General features: G+C 43.5%; 2 protein-coding genes across 62 annotated transcripts in view; both read right to left on the bottom strand.

Moving 5' to 3' along the window:
• CLCC1 (chloride channel CLIC like 1) overlaps nucleotides 1-7,871 on the bottom strand; it is a 31,699-nt gene extending 23,828 nt beyond the window's left edge. For 9 of the 50 annotated variants that reach the window (XR_010130199.1, XR_010130202.1, XR_002002580.4 and 6 more), the window contains exons 1-2: nucleotides 7,699-7,843; nucleotides 6,634-6,794 (exon numbers count right to left, since the gene is read on the bottom strand). The gene's annotated coding sequence lies outside the window, so the exon portion shown is untranslated. Of the gene's footprint in view, nucleotides 1-6,633; nucleotides 6,795-7,680 lie in introns of all 50 variants that reach the window. The other 41 variants (XR_008669156.2, XM_055353533.2, XM_055353541.2 and 38 more) reach the window with 32 other exon arrangements.
• Nucleotides 7,872-14,545: 6,674 nt separating this feature from the next.
• Nucleotides 14,546-19,550, bottom strand: part of WDR47 (WD repeat domain 47) — a 75,108-nt gene continuing 70,103 nt past the window's right edge. For all 12 annotated transcript variants that reach the window (XM_031016561.3, XM_055353673.1, XM_031016559.3 and 9 more), the window contains 2 exons: nucleotides 18,856-19,074; nucleotides 14,546-15,901 (listed from right to left, as the gene is read on the bottom strand). In XM_031016561.3, coding sequence (XP_030872421.1) covers nucleotides 15,759-15,901; nucleotides 18,856-19,074 — 362 coding nt within the window. In that variant the 3' untranslated portion in view covers nucleotides 14,546-15,758. The remainder of the gene's footprint in view (nucleotides 15,902-18,855; nucleotides 19,075-19,550) is intronic.

Genomic DNA, 19,550 nt, shown 5'->3' with positions numbered 1-19,550 from the left:
GAAAAGGAATTTCTTTTCTCTCCTGGAGCAGGGACATCTTCTTCTCCTGTCACTGGACATCAGAACTCCAGGCTCTCCAGGCTTTGGAATCCCAGACTTACACCAGCAGCCCCTAGGTTCTCAGGCCTTCAGCTTCAGACTGAAAATTACACCATAGGCTTCCCTGGTTTTAAGGCTTTCACACCTGGACTGAGCCAGGCTACTGGCCATCCAGGGTCTCCAGCCTGTAGACAGCCTATCATGGTACTTCTCGGCACCCATAATCATATGAGCTAATTCCCTTAATAAATCCCCTCTCATCCATCCATCCTCCCACCCTCACTGTCTCTCTGGAGAATCCTAAGACAGAACATATGTCTGTGGGAACACGCCCCTCTTGGAAGCCAGCTGCCACCTTGTAAGAAGGCCAAGTCACACGAAGAGGCTGGGTGCAGGGGCACACTGAGCTCCCAGCCTGCAGCCAATATCAATGGCCAGCCATGTGGGTGAGCCATCTTGGTGGTTCCAGTCCAATCTCTGGTGACTGACTTGGTGACCCAGCCAACATCATGTAGAATAAAAGAACTATCCAGCTGAGCCCCATCACACCCCATAAAACCACAACATCACCAGCAGTAATAAAAGTGTTGTTTAAAGCCATTACACTTGGCCAGGCATGGTGGCTCACACCTGTAATCCCAGCACTTTGGGAGGCTGAGGCAGGCGGATCACAAGGTCAGGAGATTGAGACCATCCTGGCTAACACAGTGAAACCCCGTCTCTACTAAAAATACAAAAAATTAGCCAGGCATGGTGGCACGCGCCTGTAGTCCCAGCTACTCGGGAGGCTGAGGCAGAAGAATCACTTGAACCTGGGAGGCGGAAGTTGCAGTGAGGCGAGATCACACCACTGCACTCCAGCCTGGGTGACAGAGCGAGACTCCGTCTCAAAAAAAAAAAAAAAAAGCATTACACTTTAGAGTGGTTTGTTACATGCAAGTAGATAACCACAAGAACATTTAAGGAGAAAAATAAGATAATCTTAGGAAGATTTGGAGAACATCCAGAGAGAAGACACAGCAAGTATAGAAGCCCTGAGTGGAGAAGAAGCTGAAGCAGTCAAGGAACAGAAAGGAGGCCAGAACAGCTGGGTCTTGGGAATGAGCTGGGAGGCAGTCAAGGAACAGAAAGGAGGCCAGAACAGCTGGGTCTTGGGAATGAGCTGGGAGGCGGGGAGGCGGGGAGGCGGGGAGGGAGTGGTAGACCACAGTAAAGAGTGTGGTTTTTACTCTACGTGTAACAAGAAGCCACTTGAGGCTTTTAAATATTGGCGTGATAGAATCTGGTTTACATTCTAAAAGACATTACTATGGCTACTACGTAGAGATTAGAATGGAAGATTATCAGGAGGTTGGGAAGATCTGTAGTCATCCACTTCAGAGATGAAGGTGACATGAGCTAAAGACAGCAGCAAAGGTGATGACAAATGGTCAGACTTTTAAAATCTGTAGGTAGACCCTACTACATCTGGCAAAATGACCAGCTAATAGGTCACTAGGCATATTTCTTCTTCCTTCTGGACAAATGATGACTGTATGTCTCAGCCTCTCTGTGAAGTATGGCCACGTAATAGTTAAGTTCTAGCCAACCCAACGGATAGAAGGGATATGCACCACATCCAAGTCTGGCCCATGAAAACCTCCCAGCTGCCCTCTCCCAACCAGGGAATTCCCAGGACACTGAGCCCTGGAGGAGGGCAGCCAAACTATGCAGGCACCTGGGCCCCTAAATGACCACCTGGAAGGCCACCCACTAAGTGGGAATATAGCTTTTCACTTTCATGTGAGCAAAAATTAATTTCATTTATGGCATATACTGAGATATAGGGGTTTATTTCTTATAACATCTCTTGCTACTCTAATACAGAAATACACTATAGAAATTGCTGAAAATTTGGATGTATGTAAGAACAAGTGAAGATTTGGGACGATTTCTATGTTTGTGGCCAGGGCAACTGGGAGAAGGGAAAAGACTGAAGAAGACTGCAAGTTCTGAAAGATCAAGAGTTTTGTTTGGATATAGTAAATCTGAAGTGTCCACTGATGTCCAAGTAGAGATTATAAATATGCAGGATGAAGCTAAGGAGAGCAGTGGGACTGCATTTGAGAATGATCAGAATGTAGACGGGGTTTAAAAGAGATGATCTGGGTAAGATCACCAGAAGATCTATTATGAGGACAAAACACTGAGTCCTGGGCAAGCCAACATTCGGGGATCAGAAAGAAGAGGAGGAACCAGCAAGAGATAATTCCAGTGAGTGCTATGAGGCAGGAAGAAAACCAAGAGAGGCTGGAATTTCAGAAGCCAAGTGAAGAAAGGAGAGAGCAGACAAATATGTTGAATGCTGCTAAGAGGTCAGGCGATCAGAGGGCAGCAAACTGACCCCTGGATTTGGTACAGCAGCTTTAACAGAGAAAGCCTACCGGGAATGGTTAAAGGAATCATTCAGGTAAAGGTTTTGGATCAAGGTAACACAATAACTCTGCAGTGGTAACCCCATCTACGGTTTTGCTTTCTGAGGTTTCAGTTACCCACAGTCAACTGCAGTCTGAAAATATTAAATGGAAAATTCCAGAAGTAAACAGTTCCTAAATTTTCAATTATGCACAGCTCTGGAGAGTGTGAGGAACTCTCTTGCTGTCCTGTTCCATCCCACGTGGGACGATGTCCACACTGTAGGTGTCACACTCCAGTCACTTAGTATCCATCTGGGTTATCAGATCGACTGCTGTGGTATCTCAGTGCGTGTGGTTCAAGGAGTCTATACTTTACTTAATAATGGCCCTAAAGCACAGTAGTAACGATGCTGGCAATTCAGATATGTCAAAGAGAAGCCATAAAGTGCTTCCTTTAAGTGAAAAAATGAAAGTTCTCAACTTAATAAAGGGCTGGGCATGGTGGCTCATGCCTGTAATCCCAGCACTTTGGGAGGCCCAGCAGGCGGATCACTTGAGCCCAGGAGTTCAAGACCAGCGTGGCCAACATGGCGAAACCCCGTCTCTACTACAAATACAAAAAATTAGCCAGGCATGGTTGTAAGCACCTGTAGTCCCGACTACTCAGGAGGCTGAGGCAGGAGAATAGCTTAAACCCGGCAGGCGGATGTTGTAGTGAGCCAAGATTACACCACTGCACTCTAGCCAGGGCGACAGAGCGAGACTCCATCTCAAAAAATAAATAGGCCAGGCACAGTGGCTCATGCCTATAATCCCAGCACTTTGGGAGGCTGAGGTGGGCGGATCACCCAAGATCGGGAGTTTGAGATCAGCCTGACCAACATGGAGAAATCCCATCTCTACAAAAAAATACAAAATTAGCCGAGCGTGGTGGCACATGCCTGTAATCCCAGCTACTCGGGAGGCTGAGGCAGGAGAATCACTTGAACCCGGGAGGCGGAGGTTGAGGTGAGCCGAGATCACGCCATTGCACTCCAGCTTGGACAACAACAGTGAAACACCGTCTCAAAATAAATAAATAAATAAATATATGAAAATTAGCCAGGTATGGTGGCACACACTTGTAATGCCAGCTACTTGAATAGTTGAGACAGGAAAATCGCTTGAGCCTGGGAGACAGAGGTTGCAGAGAGCTGAGAACACACCACTGTACTCCAGCCTGGGTGACAAAGTGAGAATCCAACTCAAAAGAAAAAAAAAATTAAAGAAAAAAAAGCTCATATGATGAGGTTGCTAAGATCTATGTTAAGAACAAAACTTGTATCCATGAAATTGTACAGGAGGAGAAAGAAATTCATGCTAGTTTTGCTGTCGCACCTCAAGTGAAAAAATTCCAGCCACAGTACATAACTGTTATTATTGTGTATTGTTATAATTTTTCTATTTTATTAGTTATTGCTGTTAATCTCTTACTGTGCCTAACTGATAAACTTTAGCAGAGGAATAGATGTATAGGAAATAACATAGAATATATACAAGGTTCAGTACTATCTGAAGTTTCAGGCATCTACTAGGATCTTAGAATGTATACCCCAAGGGTAAAGGGGGGACTCTATACTCCCAACGCACTTACCCAACTCCTACTTCTGGCCAAGATGGAGTAACGGGACCAGATTTACCCTCCTGCCTGAACAACCAAAGCTCTGCACAAAATAAATAGAATAGTTTCTGGCCGGTTGTGGCAACTCACGCCTGTAATCCCAGCACTTTGGGAAGCCAAGGCAGGAGGAACACTTGAGCCCAGGAGTTCGACACCAGCCTGGGCAACTTAGGGAGATTCCATCTCTACAAAACTTGAAACAAAATTTAGCTGGGTGTGGTGGCATACGTCTATATTTCCAGCTACTTGGAGAGGCTGAGGTGGGAGGATCACTTGAGCAGGGGAGGTTGAAGCTGCACTGAGCCGAGATCACGCCACTGCTCTCCAGCATGGGTGACAGAGCAAGACCCTAACTCAATTAAAAAACAAACAAACAAACAAAAAACACTAAAATCGCTGTTATGCTCTGGAGATACTTAGAAATACTGAATAACTGTATACTTTATTGGAAAAAATTAAGAGTTCAACTAAGGAAGAAAGCCATGGAAGAAGCAAATACCAGAGAGGAGAGTGAAGGCTAATCAGGGCAATAGAAGGCAAGCCAAAATATGCAATGGGCAAAAACCAAGGAGGGACTTAATTTCAAGAAAGTGGTGTCAAGCGTATTCAATACTTCAGAGAAGTGGAGAGGAATAAAGTCTGGAAAACAGCCATTGGATTGGTTAATTAGTTGGCCATTTATGACCTTTCAGAGAATGACAGTGAGAAGCCTAATTCTCTAAGTGGTTAAGAAGTAGGTGACAAAGGGAGTGTGTAAACTGGAGAGAGGTTCCAAGATGGGAGTGCATGAAATTAAGGTTACGGGAAGGGTTCTTCATAGGCAATGAGGTTATACACTCCATAAATAGAAATGAATGAAGACGGATGAAGACAAAATTTCTAAAGTAAAAAGAGAAACTGACAGATTTCATATTATAATATGATATGAAGTGGACAGAGAAATTACTAAGAGTAATTTGCATTTCTAACACTGTGAGGAGGTTAGGATGGGGGAAACGGAGATTTGGAGGGGAAAAAAAGTACTACAGGAGGCATTATACAAAGGGAAGTGAATGAAAAGCCTGTCAAGCAGTTGAGATTTTTTTTTCTTTTTTATAGAGACAGGGTCTTGCTATGTTGCCCAGGCTGGTCCCGAACTCCTGAGCTCAAAGGATCCCCCTGCCCGCCGCCTTGTCTTCCCAAAGTGCTGGGATTACAGGTGAGCCACTGTGCCAGCCAGGCAGTTGAGTTTTGACTGTGACATCCACAAAGTCATACTATTGGCAACTATGTTACTTTCTACAGTAATGACCAGCAGTTCCATAGATTTCTCCAGGGATAGAGATTAGCAATGCAGAAATGATGGAAGACAGGAGGGTAAGACAGAATAGAAGAATCAGCTAGAAATTCAAGCCCTCCTGCCAGATCCCCATGGTCACTGATTGAAGGCTGGAACTCCTTGAGAAATCCTAAAACGAATCTCACACTTCCTCCAAACAAAGCTACATCTAAACCTGCTGAAGAGTTTGTTAAAAAAAAAACAAAACGATTCTGATTCAGTAAATCTGAGGTAGGTCTGAGATCTCCACTTCTAACAAGCTCCTGGTGATGCCGCAGACCACACTCTTGAGTGGCAAAGTGTTAATCAAAAGTAACCATCCTAGCTAGTTTCGTTTAATGGTGGCACCTATGTCATTCTAGAACTTGTCAGGGGACACTACTCTTTCTCTCTCCCGCAGTCCCTACTATTTTTACCATTTCTCTCCTGTCTCAGGCTTCGGTACTAACAATTTTTAAATTATAATATATATAATAGTAGCTAAAGGCCGGGCACGGTGGCTCACGCTTGTAATCCCAGCACCTTGGGAGGCCAAGGCGGGCGCATCACCTGAGGTTGGGAGCTCCAGCCCAGCCTCACCACCATGGAGAAACCCTGTCTCTACTAAAAATACAAAAGTAGCAGGGCGTGGTGGCGCCGCATGCCTGTAATCCCAGCTACTCGGGAGGCTGGGGCAGGAGAATCGCTTGAACCCAGAGAGTGCAGGTTGCGGTGAGCCGAGATCGCGCCATTGCACTCCAGCCTGGGCAACAAGAGCAAAACTCCGTCTAAAAAAAAAAAAGTAGCTAATGTTTTGTTACTATGTGCTAAGCACTGTTACATTAATTTAATCCTCACAAAACTACTGGAAGTAGTACTCTTATCTTCACTCATCTTCATTTTACAGATCACACAAAGTAACTTGCCTAAGACCACCAGGCTAGTTAAGTGGTAGAACCCAGACTGGCTCTACCTAAACTGCCTCTCCAGGGCAAAAGTACTAATGGCTCTCAGGGGCTTCTCTGAGAGGATAGGGTCTTAGAGTGGAGAGGACCTGTTGGAACGACATCTCCACAGAGCGGGAAATAGGGAGAGTAGTTTATAGTAGCTACTAGACTGGAGAACTACCAGGAAACACAGATCGTCGTGCAGACGGCCAGGCATTGAGTAGAAATGGGCACAAAAGAAAAAGTCTTTGGTTTCAACGAATGCACATGAGTAATGGGAAAGGCAAGACTAACCTGGATTAGTAGAGTCAAATCCTGTATTAGGCTAGAAGTACCAGGGCATAAGTCGGGAGGCTGCAACTTAGTTCGTATGTTTATGCAGTTTCTTGGAACCATGGCTCTCAAACTTGCGAATTTGCATTTTTAACAATTTCCCAGATGACGATAAAGCTAGTCTGGGAAGAACACTTCATAATCACTATTATAAAGAAAACCTGAATTGTTTTTCACCACCCAGTAATAAACCTACAGCTTATGGTGTGTCTAACTTTTTACACTCAAATCAGATTTGGAGCCAGGCGCAATGGCTCACGCTTGTAATCCCAACACTTTGGGAGGCCAAGATGGGAAGATCCTTTGAGCCCAGGAGTCAGAGACAAGCCTGGACAACACAGGGAGACCCCTTCTCTACAAATAAAATTTACAAATTAGCCGGGCGTGGTGGCGCGCACCTGTGGTCCCATCTACTCAGGTGGCTGAGGCAGAAGAATCGCTGGAACCCGGAAGGCGGAGGTTGCAGTGAGCGGAGATAGCACCACCGCACTCCAGCCAGGGTGACACAGCAAGACTCCGTCTCAAAAAAAAAAAAAAAAAAAAAAAAATCCAATTTGGAGGTTGTTTTGTGTCCGTTTTTGTTGTTGTTGTTAACAACTGTGTTAATTCACAGATTTGAAGTTTTAGAAAATTAACTACAACTAAATCCGAGCTATTCTGCTGACAGCATTTATTCAAATTATGCTTAAAGTTTTCAGAGATATCCAAAGCCAACAGAATTCAACGTGCGCCCGGGTCTCGCTTTGCCCTCGCTGTGCCTTCTCCGTAGGCCGCTCTCTGGGTCAAGCACCTCCCCGGAATGCGCGCAACCGCGGCGGACAGGCAGCCGCCGGCGCGGGAGCTGAGGGAGGAGCCCGGGGCACCCACAGGCCGGAGCGGACGCAGCGCAGCTAGCACGGTCCCCGCCCCAGGTCGCGCCTGCGGCCTCCCCAGCGTCTGCGCCGCGAGTCCGCGGGACCCGCCAGGGCGTAACGGCGGGTAACCCGCCCCACCCGCCACACAACACACCCAACTGCACGGACTCACGTCCGGGATCCCCTGCCTGCCTCTCGAGGAAGACACCTGCCCAGGCCGGCCGCAGAAGAGGTCGCACAGCTTGCCGCCGCCCAGCGTTTCAGCGTGCTTCCTGGGCCTCGTCATCGAATTGCTCGGCTGACGGCTGCGTGTCCCTCCCCCGTTGCGGGCCGCTGATTGGCCTCGTTGATTGGGCGGGGCTAGTAGCGGGACCGGCCTCTGCGCGCGGGTTATTTTCGCCGCGGATTTTCTTTTACTTTTCATCGGCGGAACTCTTTCTGCGAAGGAAATCTCGCCTGGAACTCAAATATATACAACGGATAGGAAACCTATTTTCTTACTATTAATATATTTGATAAGTTTGAATGTGTAACATTCGCCATGAAACGCAAGCATGATTTTTTTTTTTTTTTTGAGGCAGAGTCTCACAGTATTGCCCAGGCTGGAGTGCAGTGGCGCGATCTCGGCTCACTGCAACCTCTGCCTCCCGGGTTCAAGCAATTCTCTCTCAGCCTCCCGAGCAGCTGGGACTACAAGCGCGCACCACCACATCCAGCTAATGTGTATTTTTAGCAGAGACAGGGTTTCACCATGTTGGCTAGGCTGGTCTCGAACTCCTGACCTCAGGTGATCCGCCCGCCTCGGCCTCCCAAAATGCTGGGATTACAGGTATAAGCCACCGCGCCTAGCCACAAGCATAATTTTTTAAAGGGAGGATCACGAATGACAACTGTAGTTCTACTCAGGGCAGGACAAGGGAAAGGTCTGCACACTGTAGGGCAGTTGGAAATAGTTTTGTTTTTGTCTTTAACTGCTGGCCTTGCAATCTCGGGAAGCTGTGAAGATGGTAAAATTTACCATCTTAACCATTTTTAAAGGTACAATTCAGTGGTATTAGATACATTCACATTGTTATGCAACCATTACCACCATCCATCTCCAGCACTCATCTTGCAAAACTGAAACTCTGTACCCAGTAAGTGGTAACGCCTCATTCTTCCCCTCCCTCCTTCCCAGCGACTACCATTCTTACTGTCTTTATGAATTTCACTACTCTAGGTATTTCATATAAGGACTCATACAGCATTTGTCTTTTTGTAACTGATTTCACTTACCATAATGTCCTCAAGGTTCATCCATGTGGTAACGTGTCAGAATTTCTTTTAAGGCTGAATAATATTCCATTTTATGTATATACCAGTTCATTCAGTCATCTGTTAATGGATAACAGGTTGTTTCCACTTTTGGCTACCGTGAAATAATACTGTAAACATGGATATACAAATATCTGTTTTTTAACCCTTTTGGGTATACACACAGATGTTCAAATATCTGTTGCTTTCAACTCCTGAATATATATACAGAAGTGGAATTGCTGGATTATGTAGTAATTCTATTTTTAATTTTTTGAGGAACTGCCATACTTTTTTTTTTTTTGAGATGGAGTTTCACTCTTGTTGCCCAGGCTGGAGTGCAGTGGTACGATCTCGGCTCACCACAACCTCTGCCTCCCGAGTTCAAGCGATTCTCCTTCCTTAGCCTCCTGAGTAGCTGTGACTACAGGCGTTTGCCACCATGCCTGGCTAATTTTTGTATTTTTAGTAGAGATGGGGTTTCACTATGTTGACCAGGCTGGTCTCGAACTCCTGACCTCGTGATCCACCCGCCTCGACCTCCCAAAGTGCTGGGATTACACGCATGAGCCACTGTGCCCGGCGGAACTGCCATTCTCTTTTCCATAGTGGCTGCAACATTTTACATTCCCTCCAAGAGTGCATGAGAGTTCCAATTTCCCCACATCTCCACTGACATCTTTTTATTTTTGTATAGTAGCCATCTTAATAGGTGTGAGGTATCTCACTGTGGTCTTGATTTGCCTTTCGCTAATGACCAGTGATGTTGAGCATCTTTTCTTGTGCTTATTGGTCATGCCATTTGTATATGTTTGTTGGAGAAATGTCTATTCAAGTCCTTTACCCATTTGTTTTGTTTCTTTTGTTTTGTTTTGTTAAGAGACAGGGTCTCGCTTTGTCACCCAGGCTGAAGTGCAGTGTCATGATCATGGCCCACTGCAGCCTTGCAGCTTTGCCCATTTTTTAATGGGTTTTTGTTGTGTTTTGGTTCCCTATATATTCTGGATATTAACCACCTTATCAGATAGGATTTGCAAATATCTTCTCCCACTTTTTCTTTTTTTTTTTTTTAGAGACAGGGTCTCCCTGTATTGCCCAGGCTGGTGTCAAACTCCTGGGTTCAAGTGATCCTCCTGCCACAGCCTTCCAAAGTGTTGGGATTACAGGCATGAGCCACCATGCCCGGCCCCATCTTCTCCCTCTTAGTGGGTTGCCTTTTCACTCTGTTGTGTCCTTTGGCTTCTTACTATAAAACGAAAATAAAATTCTAAGCCCCCCAACCAACTGAATAGGCCCATCCTCTCAGCCAAGGGCATTCTAAAGTAAACCTGAGGCCGGTTGCAGTGGCTCATGCCTGTAATCTCAGCCCTTTGGGAGGCCAAGGCAGGTGAATCACTTAAGGGCAGGAGTTCAAGACCAGCCTGGCCAACATGGTGAAACCCTGTCTCTAGTAAAATCACAAAAATTAGGCAGGCATAGCGGTGGGCCCGTAATGCCAGCTACTTGGGAGGCTGAGGCAGGAGAATCGCTTGAACCTGGAAGGTGGGTATTGCAGTGAGGTGAGATCATGCCATTGCACTCCAGCCTGGGTGACAAAGCGAGACTCTGTCTCAGGAAAAAAAAAACAAAAAACAGAGACCTTAACACTGACACACTTTGTAGCAGTAAGATACCAATGTGACAGCAGGTCCATCCCCCCACCCCCACCTCTGAGTTGTCCCATCTTTCTGAACTGAACCAATGTACATTTAACATGTATTGATTGATGTCTTATGCTCCCTAAAACGTATATAAAACCATGCTGTAGCCCAAACACCTTGGGCACATCTTCTCAGGATCTCCTGAGGCTGTGTCATGGGCCATGGTCACTTACATTTGGCTCAGAATAAATCTCTTCAAATATTTTACAGAGTTTGACTCCGTCGACATTACAATTTTGGAAAAGTGAACATTTTAAAAATAAAATTTGGGGGCAGATGTGGTGTCTCATGCCTGTAATGCTAGCATTTTGGGTGACCAAGATGGGAGGATTGTTAAGAGGCCAGGAGTTTGAGACCAGCCTAGGCAACATAGTGAGACACCCATCTCTATAAAAAAAATTAGCCCCACATTGTGGCATGTGCCTGTAGTCCTAGCTACTCGGGAGGCTGAGTGAGGCAGGAGGATCATTTGAGCACAGGAGTTCTAGGCTATAGTGAGCAAGACTTTGTCAATATAACACAATGCAATAAAAAAATTAAACATTTTAAAAATAGAAATAATCTCTCAACTTGAGGCAACACACACACACACACACACACACACACACACACACACACACACACAAATAAAATTGAAACAGACCTCTAAAAGTCCTCCCTGGGAATAATTAAGAACCTCTGCACTACCCATCCACCCCAATTCCCCTTCCTTGCACTGCCAAATGAGATGGACCCCAAGAGTACAGATACTTCAGTCCTCATTTTCTCTTTTATGTGAACCTCAAAGAACCTAGTCACCCCATGCAGAAGACATGTGGAGACAAACAAAAAAGGACATATGTAACCAGCTATTTATTGAAGCAAATATAACAATTTCTGGTGCTTATTATTTTGAGAGGGAGTCTTGCTCTGTCGCCCAGGCTGGAGTGCAGTGGCACAATCTTGACTCACTGCAACCTCCACCTCCCGCATTCAAGCGATTCTCCTGCCTCAGCCTCTCGAGTAGCTGAGATTACAGGCACACGCCACCACAGCCGGCTAATCTTTTTTTTTTTTTTTTTTTTTTTTAAGTAGAGACAGGGTTGCACCATCGTTGACTAAAAGAGTCAAACTCTGTAGAATATTTGAAGAGATTTATTCTGAGCCAAATATGAGTGACCATGGCCTGTGATACAGCCCTCGGGGTCCTGAGAACATGTGCCCAAGGTGGTCAGGGTACAGATTAGTTTTACATATTTTAGGGAGGCATGAGACATCAATCAAATACATTTAACAAATACATTGGTTTGGCTTAGAAAGCCGGGACAACTCAAAGCAGAGGCTTCCAGGCTATAGGTAAATTTAAACATTTTCTGGTTGACAATTGGTTGAGTTTGTCTGAAGACCTGGGATCAAAGGGAATGTTCAGGTTTAGATAAAAGATTGTGGAGACTGAGTTTTATTGGGCAGAGGAAGCGCTCAGATAAAAGACTTCAGAGAGAGCAGGTTGTAAAATGTTTCTTACAGGAATTAAAAAGTTGCCTGCTTCTTAGTTGATTATCTCCTGGATCTGGAAAGAAAGGAAGGAAAACAAAGGGAAAAGGGATTCTCTATAGGATGTGCATTTTTCCCACAAAAGACTTTGCTGGGCAATTTCAAGGTATGGCAAGGAAATGTATTTTGGGGTAAAACATTTTGATTTTCTTGTTATGCCAGAGTCAGATTGGAAAGTAAGTCACGATATACATGATTAAATAAAACCCATCTGATGAGAATTCATGGTTTGTAAGGCATGACTCCCCAGTCCCCTTAGATAGGAAGATTAAAAAAAAAAAATCAGAGCTTAGTCCTCACCATGTTGGCCAGGCTGGTCTCGAACTCCTGACCTCAAGTGATCCACCCCCTCAGCCTCCCAAAGTCCTGGGATTACAGGCGTGAGCCACCACACTCAGCCTTGATGCTTATTATCTAATGTACTGCAGTAAAAGAAATGAATTCCATACCTCATGTCCAGGAGAATCTCTTCTCCCTGACAGTCATAAAGGTGGAATACACAATTTTATGAATATTTTTAACCATGAACTTGAACTGGTCTCTAAGAAATAGCTTATTTTCCTAGTTTTAAACTTAACACAACTTATCTAATATCTAAAATGTGTGAAATTCAACATGAAAGTAAACTAAAGAAGAGACTGGGCCGGGCATGGTGGCTCATGCCTGTATTCCTAGCACTTTGGGAGGCCGAGGCAGGCGGATCACCTGAGGTCAGGAGTTCGAGACCAGCCTGGCCAACATAGTGAAACTCTGTCTCTACTGAAAATAAAAAAATTAGCCAGGAGTGGTGGCTGGCACCTGTAATCCCAGCTACTCGGGAGGTTGAGGCAGGATAATCGCTTGAACCTGGGAGGTGGAGGTTGCAGTGAGCCAAGATCATGCCATTGCACTCCAGCCTGGGGACAAGAGCCAGAGACTTCATCTGAAAAAAAAAAAAAGAGAGACTGTGGCATACTTTTAGCAGAATTCCCTTCTGCATGCCTGAAAGGTAGAAAATTTGTGTACCTATCAAATACCACAAGCTAGCTGTATTTTATTTCTTCCTAAGTTGAAATTGCAAAATTATAACTGAGACAGTGAAAGAGATCTGACCTCACCAACTCCATCTTGCTTCCAACCTGTCCTTGTTCATTCCTGGGCGTGGGCCAAACTAACTTTGGGAGGAACTTAATTTATAGTTTATAGTTTGAAACAAAAATAACAGCTCTGGCCAGGCACGGTGGCTCACACCTGTAATTCCAGCACTTTGGGAGGCCAAGGCAGGCAGATCACTTGAGGTCAGGAGTTCAAGACCAGCCTGGCCAACATGGCGAAACCCCATCTCTACTAAAAATACAAAAATTAGCTGGGTGTGGTGGTGTGCACCTGTAATCCCAGCTACTTGGGAGGCTGAGCCGGGAGAATTGCTGGAGGTGGAGGTTGCAGTGAGCCTGAGATCGCACCACTGCACTCCAGTCTGGGCAACAGAGCGAGACTCTTGTCTCAAAAAAAGAAAAAAAGTAATAGCTCTTTCCCAAAACAAACCCCCTTCTTGCCTGGGGACTAGATTGCCTCCTTTGTAGGACTAACAAATTAGCCACAAGATTAGAAATTACAGTTTAGGAGTAATAGAGCTGGAGGCTACAAGATTCTGACCCTCCCCATATTGCTCCTGGGGATAACATCATTATTGTAAAACCTAAGATCAGAGATTGAGATATTTCCCAGACCCTGCACTTGATGGATCAGCTGACATCTGCCGTATCAGTAAACTGGCTCATCTTGTGGCCCCCACCCAGGAACTGACTCAAGAAGACAGATTTGACTCCCTATGATTTCACCTCCAACCCAACCCATCAGCACTCCCAATTTACTAGGAGTGAACCCCACCCACCAAATTATCCTTAAAAACTCTGATCCCAGAATGCTCAGGGAGAGTGATTTGAGTGATAAAACTCCAGTCTTCTGCACAGCTGGCTCTGCATGAATAACTCTTTCTCTATTGCAATTCCCTTGTCTTGAATAAATTGGCTCTATCTAGGCAGAGGGCATGGTGAACCTGTTGGGTGATTACCTAATTCGACATATTCATACTCTTGAGTTCCAATTTATACATATTGTTAGGCTTTTATTAGTCAACTTTCACAATATATTAAGGATAGAAAGTTCTCTAAATCTTGGATAAAAGAGACAGAAGACACACAAAAGTTATACAGGCCAGGCACAATGGCTCACGCCCATAATCCCAACACTTCAGGAGGTTGACTCAGGAGAATCACTTGAGGCCAAGAGTTCAAGACCAACCTGGACAAAGCAAGACCCCATTTTTAGAAAAATTATTTTTTTGTTAATAAGTTATACAGTTGCCAAGGATTAAAAAGCAAATTAGTAGAAGAACTTTAGAAAGAAATCTAAGAAACTGATTATGGACTTCATCCATTGGACCTCACTTTCTCCAAGTAAACTGAAAAAATAACATTCTTTTGAAAGCCAAAGACTGAGGAACAGAAACAGTTTTAAATGTCAAGAGGTCTTTATTGAAATAATAGCACAGTTACACTTCTAATACCCTTTCCACTTGTATACAACAGATGAAAAATGCTTGCTACATACAGTGCACAGACAGTTCAATAATGAGAACTAATACAACTGCATTTGAAATAAATAAAATAGCCTATTTAAATAATTTAAAGTAAAATTACTGTACAATATGAAAATAAAGATACATAAATGTTAGAATCTACAAAGCTGTAGAAATAAAATCATTCTGCATTACACAAAACAGTGCAAGAAAAAAATCCAAATAAGCTTTTGGAGTGCAAAGTTTAAATCTTCCATTTTAAATTATCATGCAGACATAGCATTTCAAGCCATGCTATGGTCTATGTCAAGGATTTTAATTTTTAAGGAGAAAAATGCCAGTAAATTTACTGTACCATCAAGTGTTGCGTCACATAACTGCTGCTGCTCTGCTTCTACAGTTCAGTTTGGAAGGGAGGTATCCTGTTGCATTCAAAAAACTGAAGTTAACAAGTTTCTGAAGCAAACACATTTACCTTTTAGCCTGAAACAAAATTATATGACAAAATAATCATATCCCTGGGTTTAAGAAAAAAGGGCTTATACCATGTAGTAAACTAAGAAGCAGTTTTTCATTCATCTTTAAACTCCATAATGATCCTTAAGTGAAAGCAACCATGTAACTTTTGAGTGACATATATTATGGAATTCTGACCTCTAGAAGACAAGTGATAATACAATATGGGATCGTAAGAAGAGCAAAAGTAATTCTGAACACCTGGGAAGTTTAATCTGGGAGGAACTTGGTTGCATTACATTTAATAATATAGTTGAAGTATAATTCCATTTCAATCTGCATATAAAACTGTTATTTAGGCAAAGACCAAGGAATGCATTGAATACTAAACCGTAAACACATTGTCCATCCTGACTTGGAGTGCACACCAACAACTGAAGAGCTCTTCTGCAGACTTTGGCAACGAGACTACATATAGCAGGTCACAGCAGCACGAGCTCACATGGAAGACTGAAAGCACTGCGGAATAACACCACCCAACACCTCCTATCAGTGGGATACATGGTAATAAGGGGCCTCTTCGTGCTAAACCACTTTCCTGGACACTATGTTCTTCAGATTTGTAATTTTCACAACTCAGTAGTCTTAAGTCTCTGTGCTTTTGCTGCATAGACTGACATGCGGTGTGCTCTACCCATTGTAAGTCCAGAGGGTGACAGTTCTATCTGCAGAGGATGACAGGAAGGAAAGATCCTGGGTGTGCCATCTGCACTGAATCACTTTGTCCTTGTGCTCCCCCACCACCATGATAGGAAGCTGCTTGGTGAGGTCCCCTAAATTACAAAAGAGATGTTGATTTACAATGCAAAATAAGTATATGTATAGATTTTGTAGACTTCCTGTTACTTTAAGACATTACAGTATAAAAAATCTTAAACTACATTAATATAATACATTGAAAGGTTTATACAGGGATAAATTACTAACTACCCAATTATGCTATTAGTATTTGCTAACATATACCCATACAGCAAAATTTGACAAGTTGCCTCTCTCTCTCTCAGAAATTCTCTCAACTTGATTTCTCCCTGATTTCAGTGCCACTTCATCTTTTGCTAGTTTCCCTTTTCTTCTTGACGTAAAGCTTGGTGAATCCCAGGAATCAACCCTCAGATTTCTTCTGTTCTCTCTGTACCTAACTTCCTAAAAAATTTCATCTAGCAACATGGCCATTTATATATTTACAATTCATACATATTTTATCTCCAATCTTGGTTCTCACCTGAGCTCCAGACTAGTATCCAAATAGTCATTCAATATCTCACTTGATTGTCTGATAGTCATCCTAATTTAAACTTGTCTAAAACCAAACTCTTGGTTTTCTTGCCTAAACCTGTTCCTCCCCTTACCTGCCTCCCTTATCTCAATGGCACCATCTGGTTGCTCATGACAAAAACCTAGGAATCGTCATTGATTCCTTTTCCCCTCACTCCCCAAATCTGATCCAAACAAAATATATCTCAAATTTAGTCATTTCTTACTACCTCCACCTCCACCACCCTAGTCCAAGCCACCATCATCTCACCTGAACTATTCCAACAGCCTCCTCACTGACATTTATATTTCTACTCTTGCCCCCCTTACAATCTACTCTCCCTACAGAACCCCAAATTCTCTAAAAATATAATTCAGCTCCTATCCCTTCCATTTAAAATCTTCCAAAGGCTTCACATTATGCTTTTTAAAATGCTTATAGCCCACCAACTATAATAAATGTACCACTGTGGAAGGGGATACTGATAATGGGGGAGGCAAGCTATGCATGTGTGAGTCAGGAGTATATGGGAAATCTCCGTATCTCTCAATTTTGCTGTTAACCTATAACTGCTATTAAAAATAAAGCCCTTAAAAAAAATGTCTATAGGCCGGGCGCGGTGGCTCACGCCTGTAATCCCAGCACTTTGGGAGGCCAAGGCGGGCAGGAGATCAAGACCATCGAGATCGAGGCTAACATGGTGAAACTCTGTCTCTACTAAAAATACAAAAAATTAGCCAGGTGTGGTGGCGGGTGCCTGTAGTTCCAACTACTTGGGAGGCTGAGGCAGGAGAATGGCATGAACTGGGAGGTGGAGCTTGCAGTAAGCTGAGATCGCACCACTGCGCTCCAGCCTGGGCGACAGAGCGAGACTCTGTCTCAGCCAAAAAAAAAAAAAAAAAGTCTATAAAACCCTGTCTCTGATTTATTCTTCTGTGTCTCTCTCTCTTAGTTCACTAAGGTCCAGCCACATTGGCTTCCTGTAGTGTCATGAACATGCTAAGCTGGTTCCTACTTCAGCATCTTTATACTTGCTGTGCTCTTCTCCTAGGATCCTGGCCTGGCTTGTTCCTCCTCATCATTCTGGTCTCTATGCAAATGGCATTTCCTTGGAGAGACCTACTCCAATTATACTATTTAAAATAGCCTTCCCCCTGCAGTGAGCCAAGATGTACCACTGCACTCCAGCCTGGGCAACAGAACAAGACTCCATCTCAAAATAAATAAATAAATAGCCTTCCCCTATTCACCCTAGTCACTATCTCCCTACCATACTAATTTTTTAAACAGCACTAATACCTAAAATTGCATTGTTTATTGGTTTACTTTTTATTGACCTCTAAAATATAAGCTCCATCAGGGAGGGAATTAACTGTCTTATTCTCATCTGTCAGTCCCTAATTGATATACAATAAATATTTGCTTGATGAATGTTTAAAACTAAAACTAGATACTAAGACCTAATTACAAAGATTGTATGCTAATGATTTTTTAATGTAGAAGCTAATAACAGTACACAAATCCATCATTTATCTCAGAATGAGTCACTATAAATAAATGTTGATTTTAAAAAATATCTTAAGCGGAGGCAGGAGGATCACTTGAGGCCTGGAATTCAAGACCAGCCTGGGCAACATGGCAAGATCCCATCTTTACAAAAAAATTTTTAAAATGTGCCATCCATGGTGGTGCGCAGATGTAGTTCCAGCTGTTCGGAGGCTAAGGCAGAAGGATGGCTTGAACCCAGGAGGTCAAGGGTGTAGTGAGCAATAATCGTGCCACTGCATTCCAGCCTGGGTGAAAGAGTGAGACCCTGCCTCAAAAAAAAAAAATCAAAAACTAACAATAAGGTTGGGCATGATGGCTAACGCCTATAATCCCAGCACTCTGGGAGGCCGATGCAGGCAGACCGCTTGAGCTCAGAAGTTTGAGACCAGCCTGCGCAACATGGCAAAACTTTGTCTCTACAAAAGATACAAATATTAGCCAGGTGAGGTGGCATGCACCTGTAGTCCTAGCTACTTGCAGGGCTGAGGTGGGAGGATCACTTGAGCAGGGGAGATAGAGGATACAGTGAGCTAAGATCACACCACTGCACTCCAGCCTGGGCAACAGAGTGAGACCCTGTCTCAAAAACAAAAACAGGCTGGGCATGGTGGCTCATGCCTGTAATCCCAGCACTTTGGGAGACGAAGACGGATGGATCACTTGAGCCCAGGAGTTCGAGACCAGCCTGGGCAACATAGTGAGCCCCTGCCTCTATAAAAACAAAAACAAAACCTAACAATAAGACTATTCACTGCTTATTTAATAATTTGCTATTATATATCTTAATACAGTCTCAGAATCTGCTCAATAAATCCTATAAAATAATTGAAAATATTATATAATCAACCACATCACATTAACAAAAAAATAAAGATCCCAAATAGAACAGGAAAGACTAAAAACAGAGAAGTCGATCTCAATCACCTTGTAGGTCTGTCACCTTTATTTTCATATCATAAGAGCCTGTTAGCAAGTAGTGAGCTCCAGGGGAGAATCGAACAGAGCGAACATCACTGGAATGAGGATGATAACTTTGTACCATTCTTCCTCCTCTTATGTCATATAACATGCAGCTAGAATCTTCTTGACCTGTGGCTAAGAGACGACCACTGGGATCTACAGCTACAGATGCCACTGCACTGCCTGTAGTGGTAGGAATGAAAGTTTAAATACAGAAAATCAATATACCCAAATGGCAACACAGCTGATTACATCCATTGAACCATATACTAAAGATTTAATGTAGTTTATCAATACTATTCAGCGATGAAAAAATCCAAATTAACAGTTAACCAATAAACAGTTGTGTCCTTTTAAGGCCCAAGGCCTAAACAAAATTTTGTAAGAAACAAGAAAGTCCATTTTTTTGTCATTTGAGAGAAGTGTGTGCAACAGCATCACCTATAGTGCAATAGATGAGCCATGCTACAGAAACCACTTTTCTCAATCCAGTGTTTTCACTACTGAGTAAGTGTCTAGAAATGCTCCTATACCCAGCTAAGAGTGTAGTTAAAGAGACAAGAAATTCAGTAACAAAATGTATTTTAGGACAACAGTATAGGAAATGTACTAAAGCAACACATGATTACTGCCAGTAAGAACTGTGAACAGAAAATAAG

This window comes from Gorilla gorilla, chromosome 1 (genome assembly GCF_029281585.2).
Source record: "Gorilla gorilla gorilla isolate KB3781 chromosome 1, NHGRI_mGorGor1-v2.1_pri, whole genome shotgun sequence".
Taxonomy (NCBI): domain Eukaryota; kingdom Metazoa; phylum Chordata; class Mammalia; order Primates; family Hominidae; genus Gorilla; species Gorilla gorilla.
This window is presented reverse-complemented; position numbering and strand designations above follow the sequence as displayed.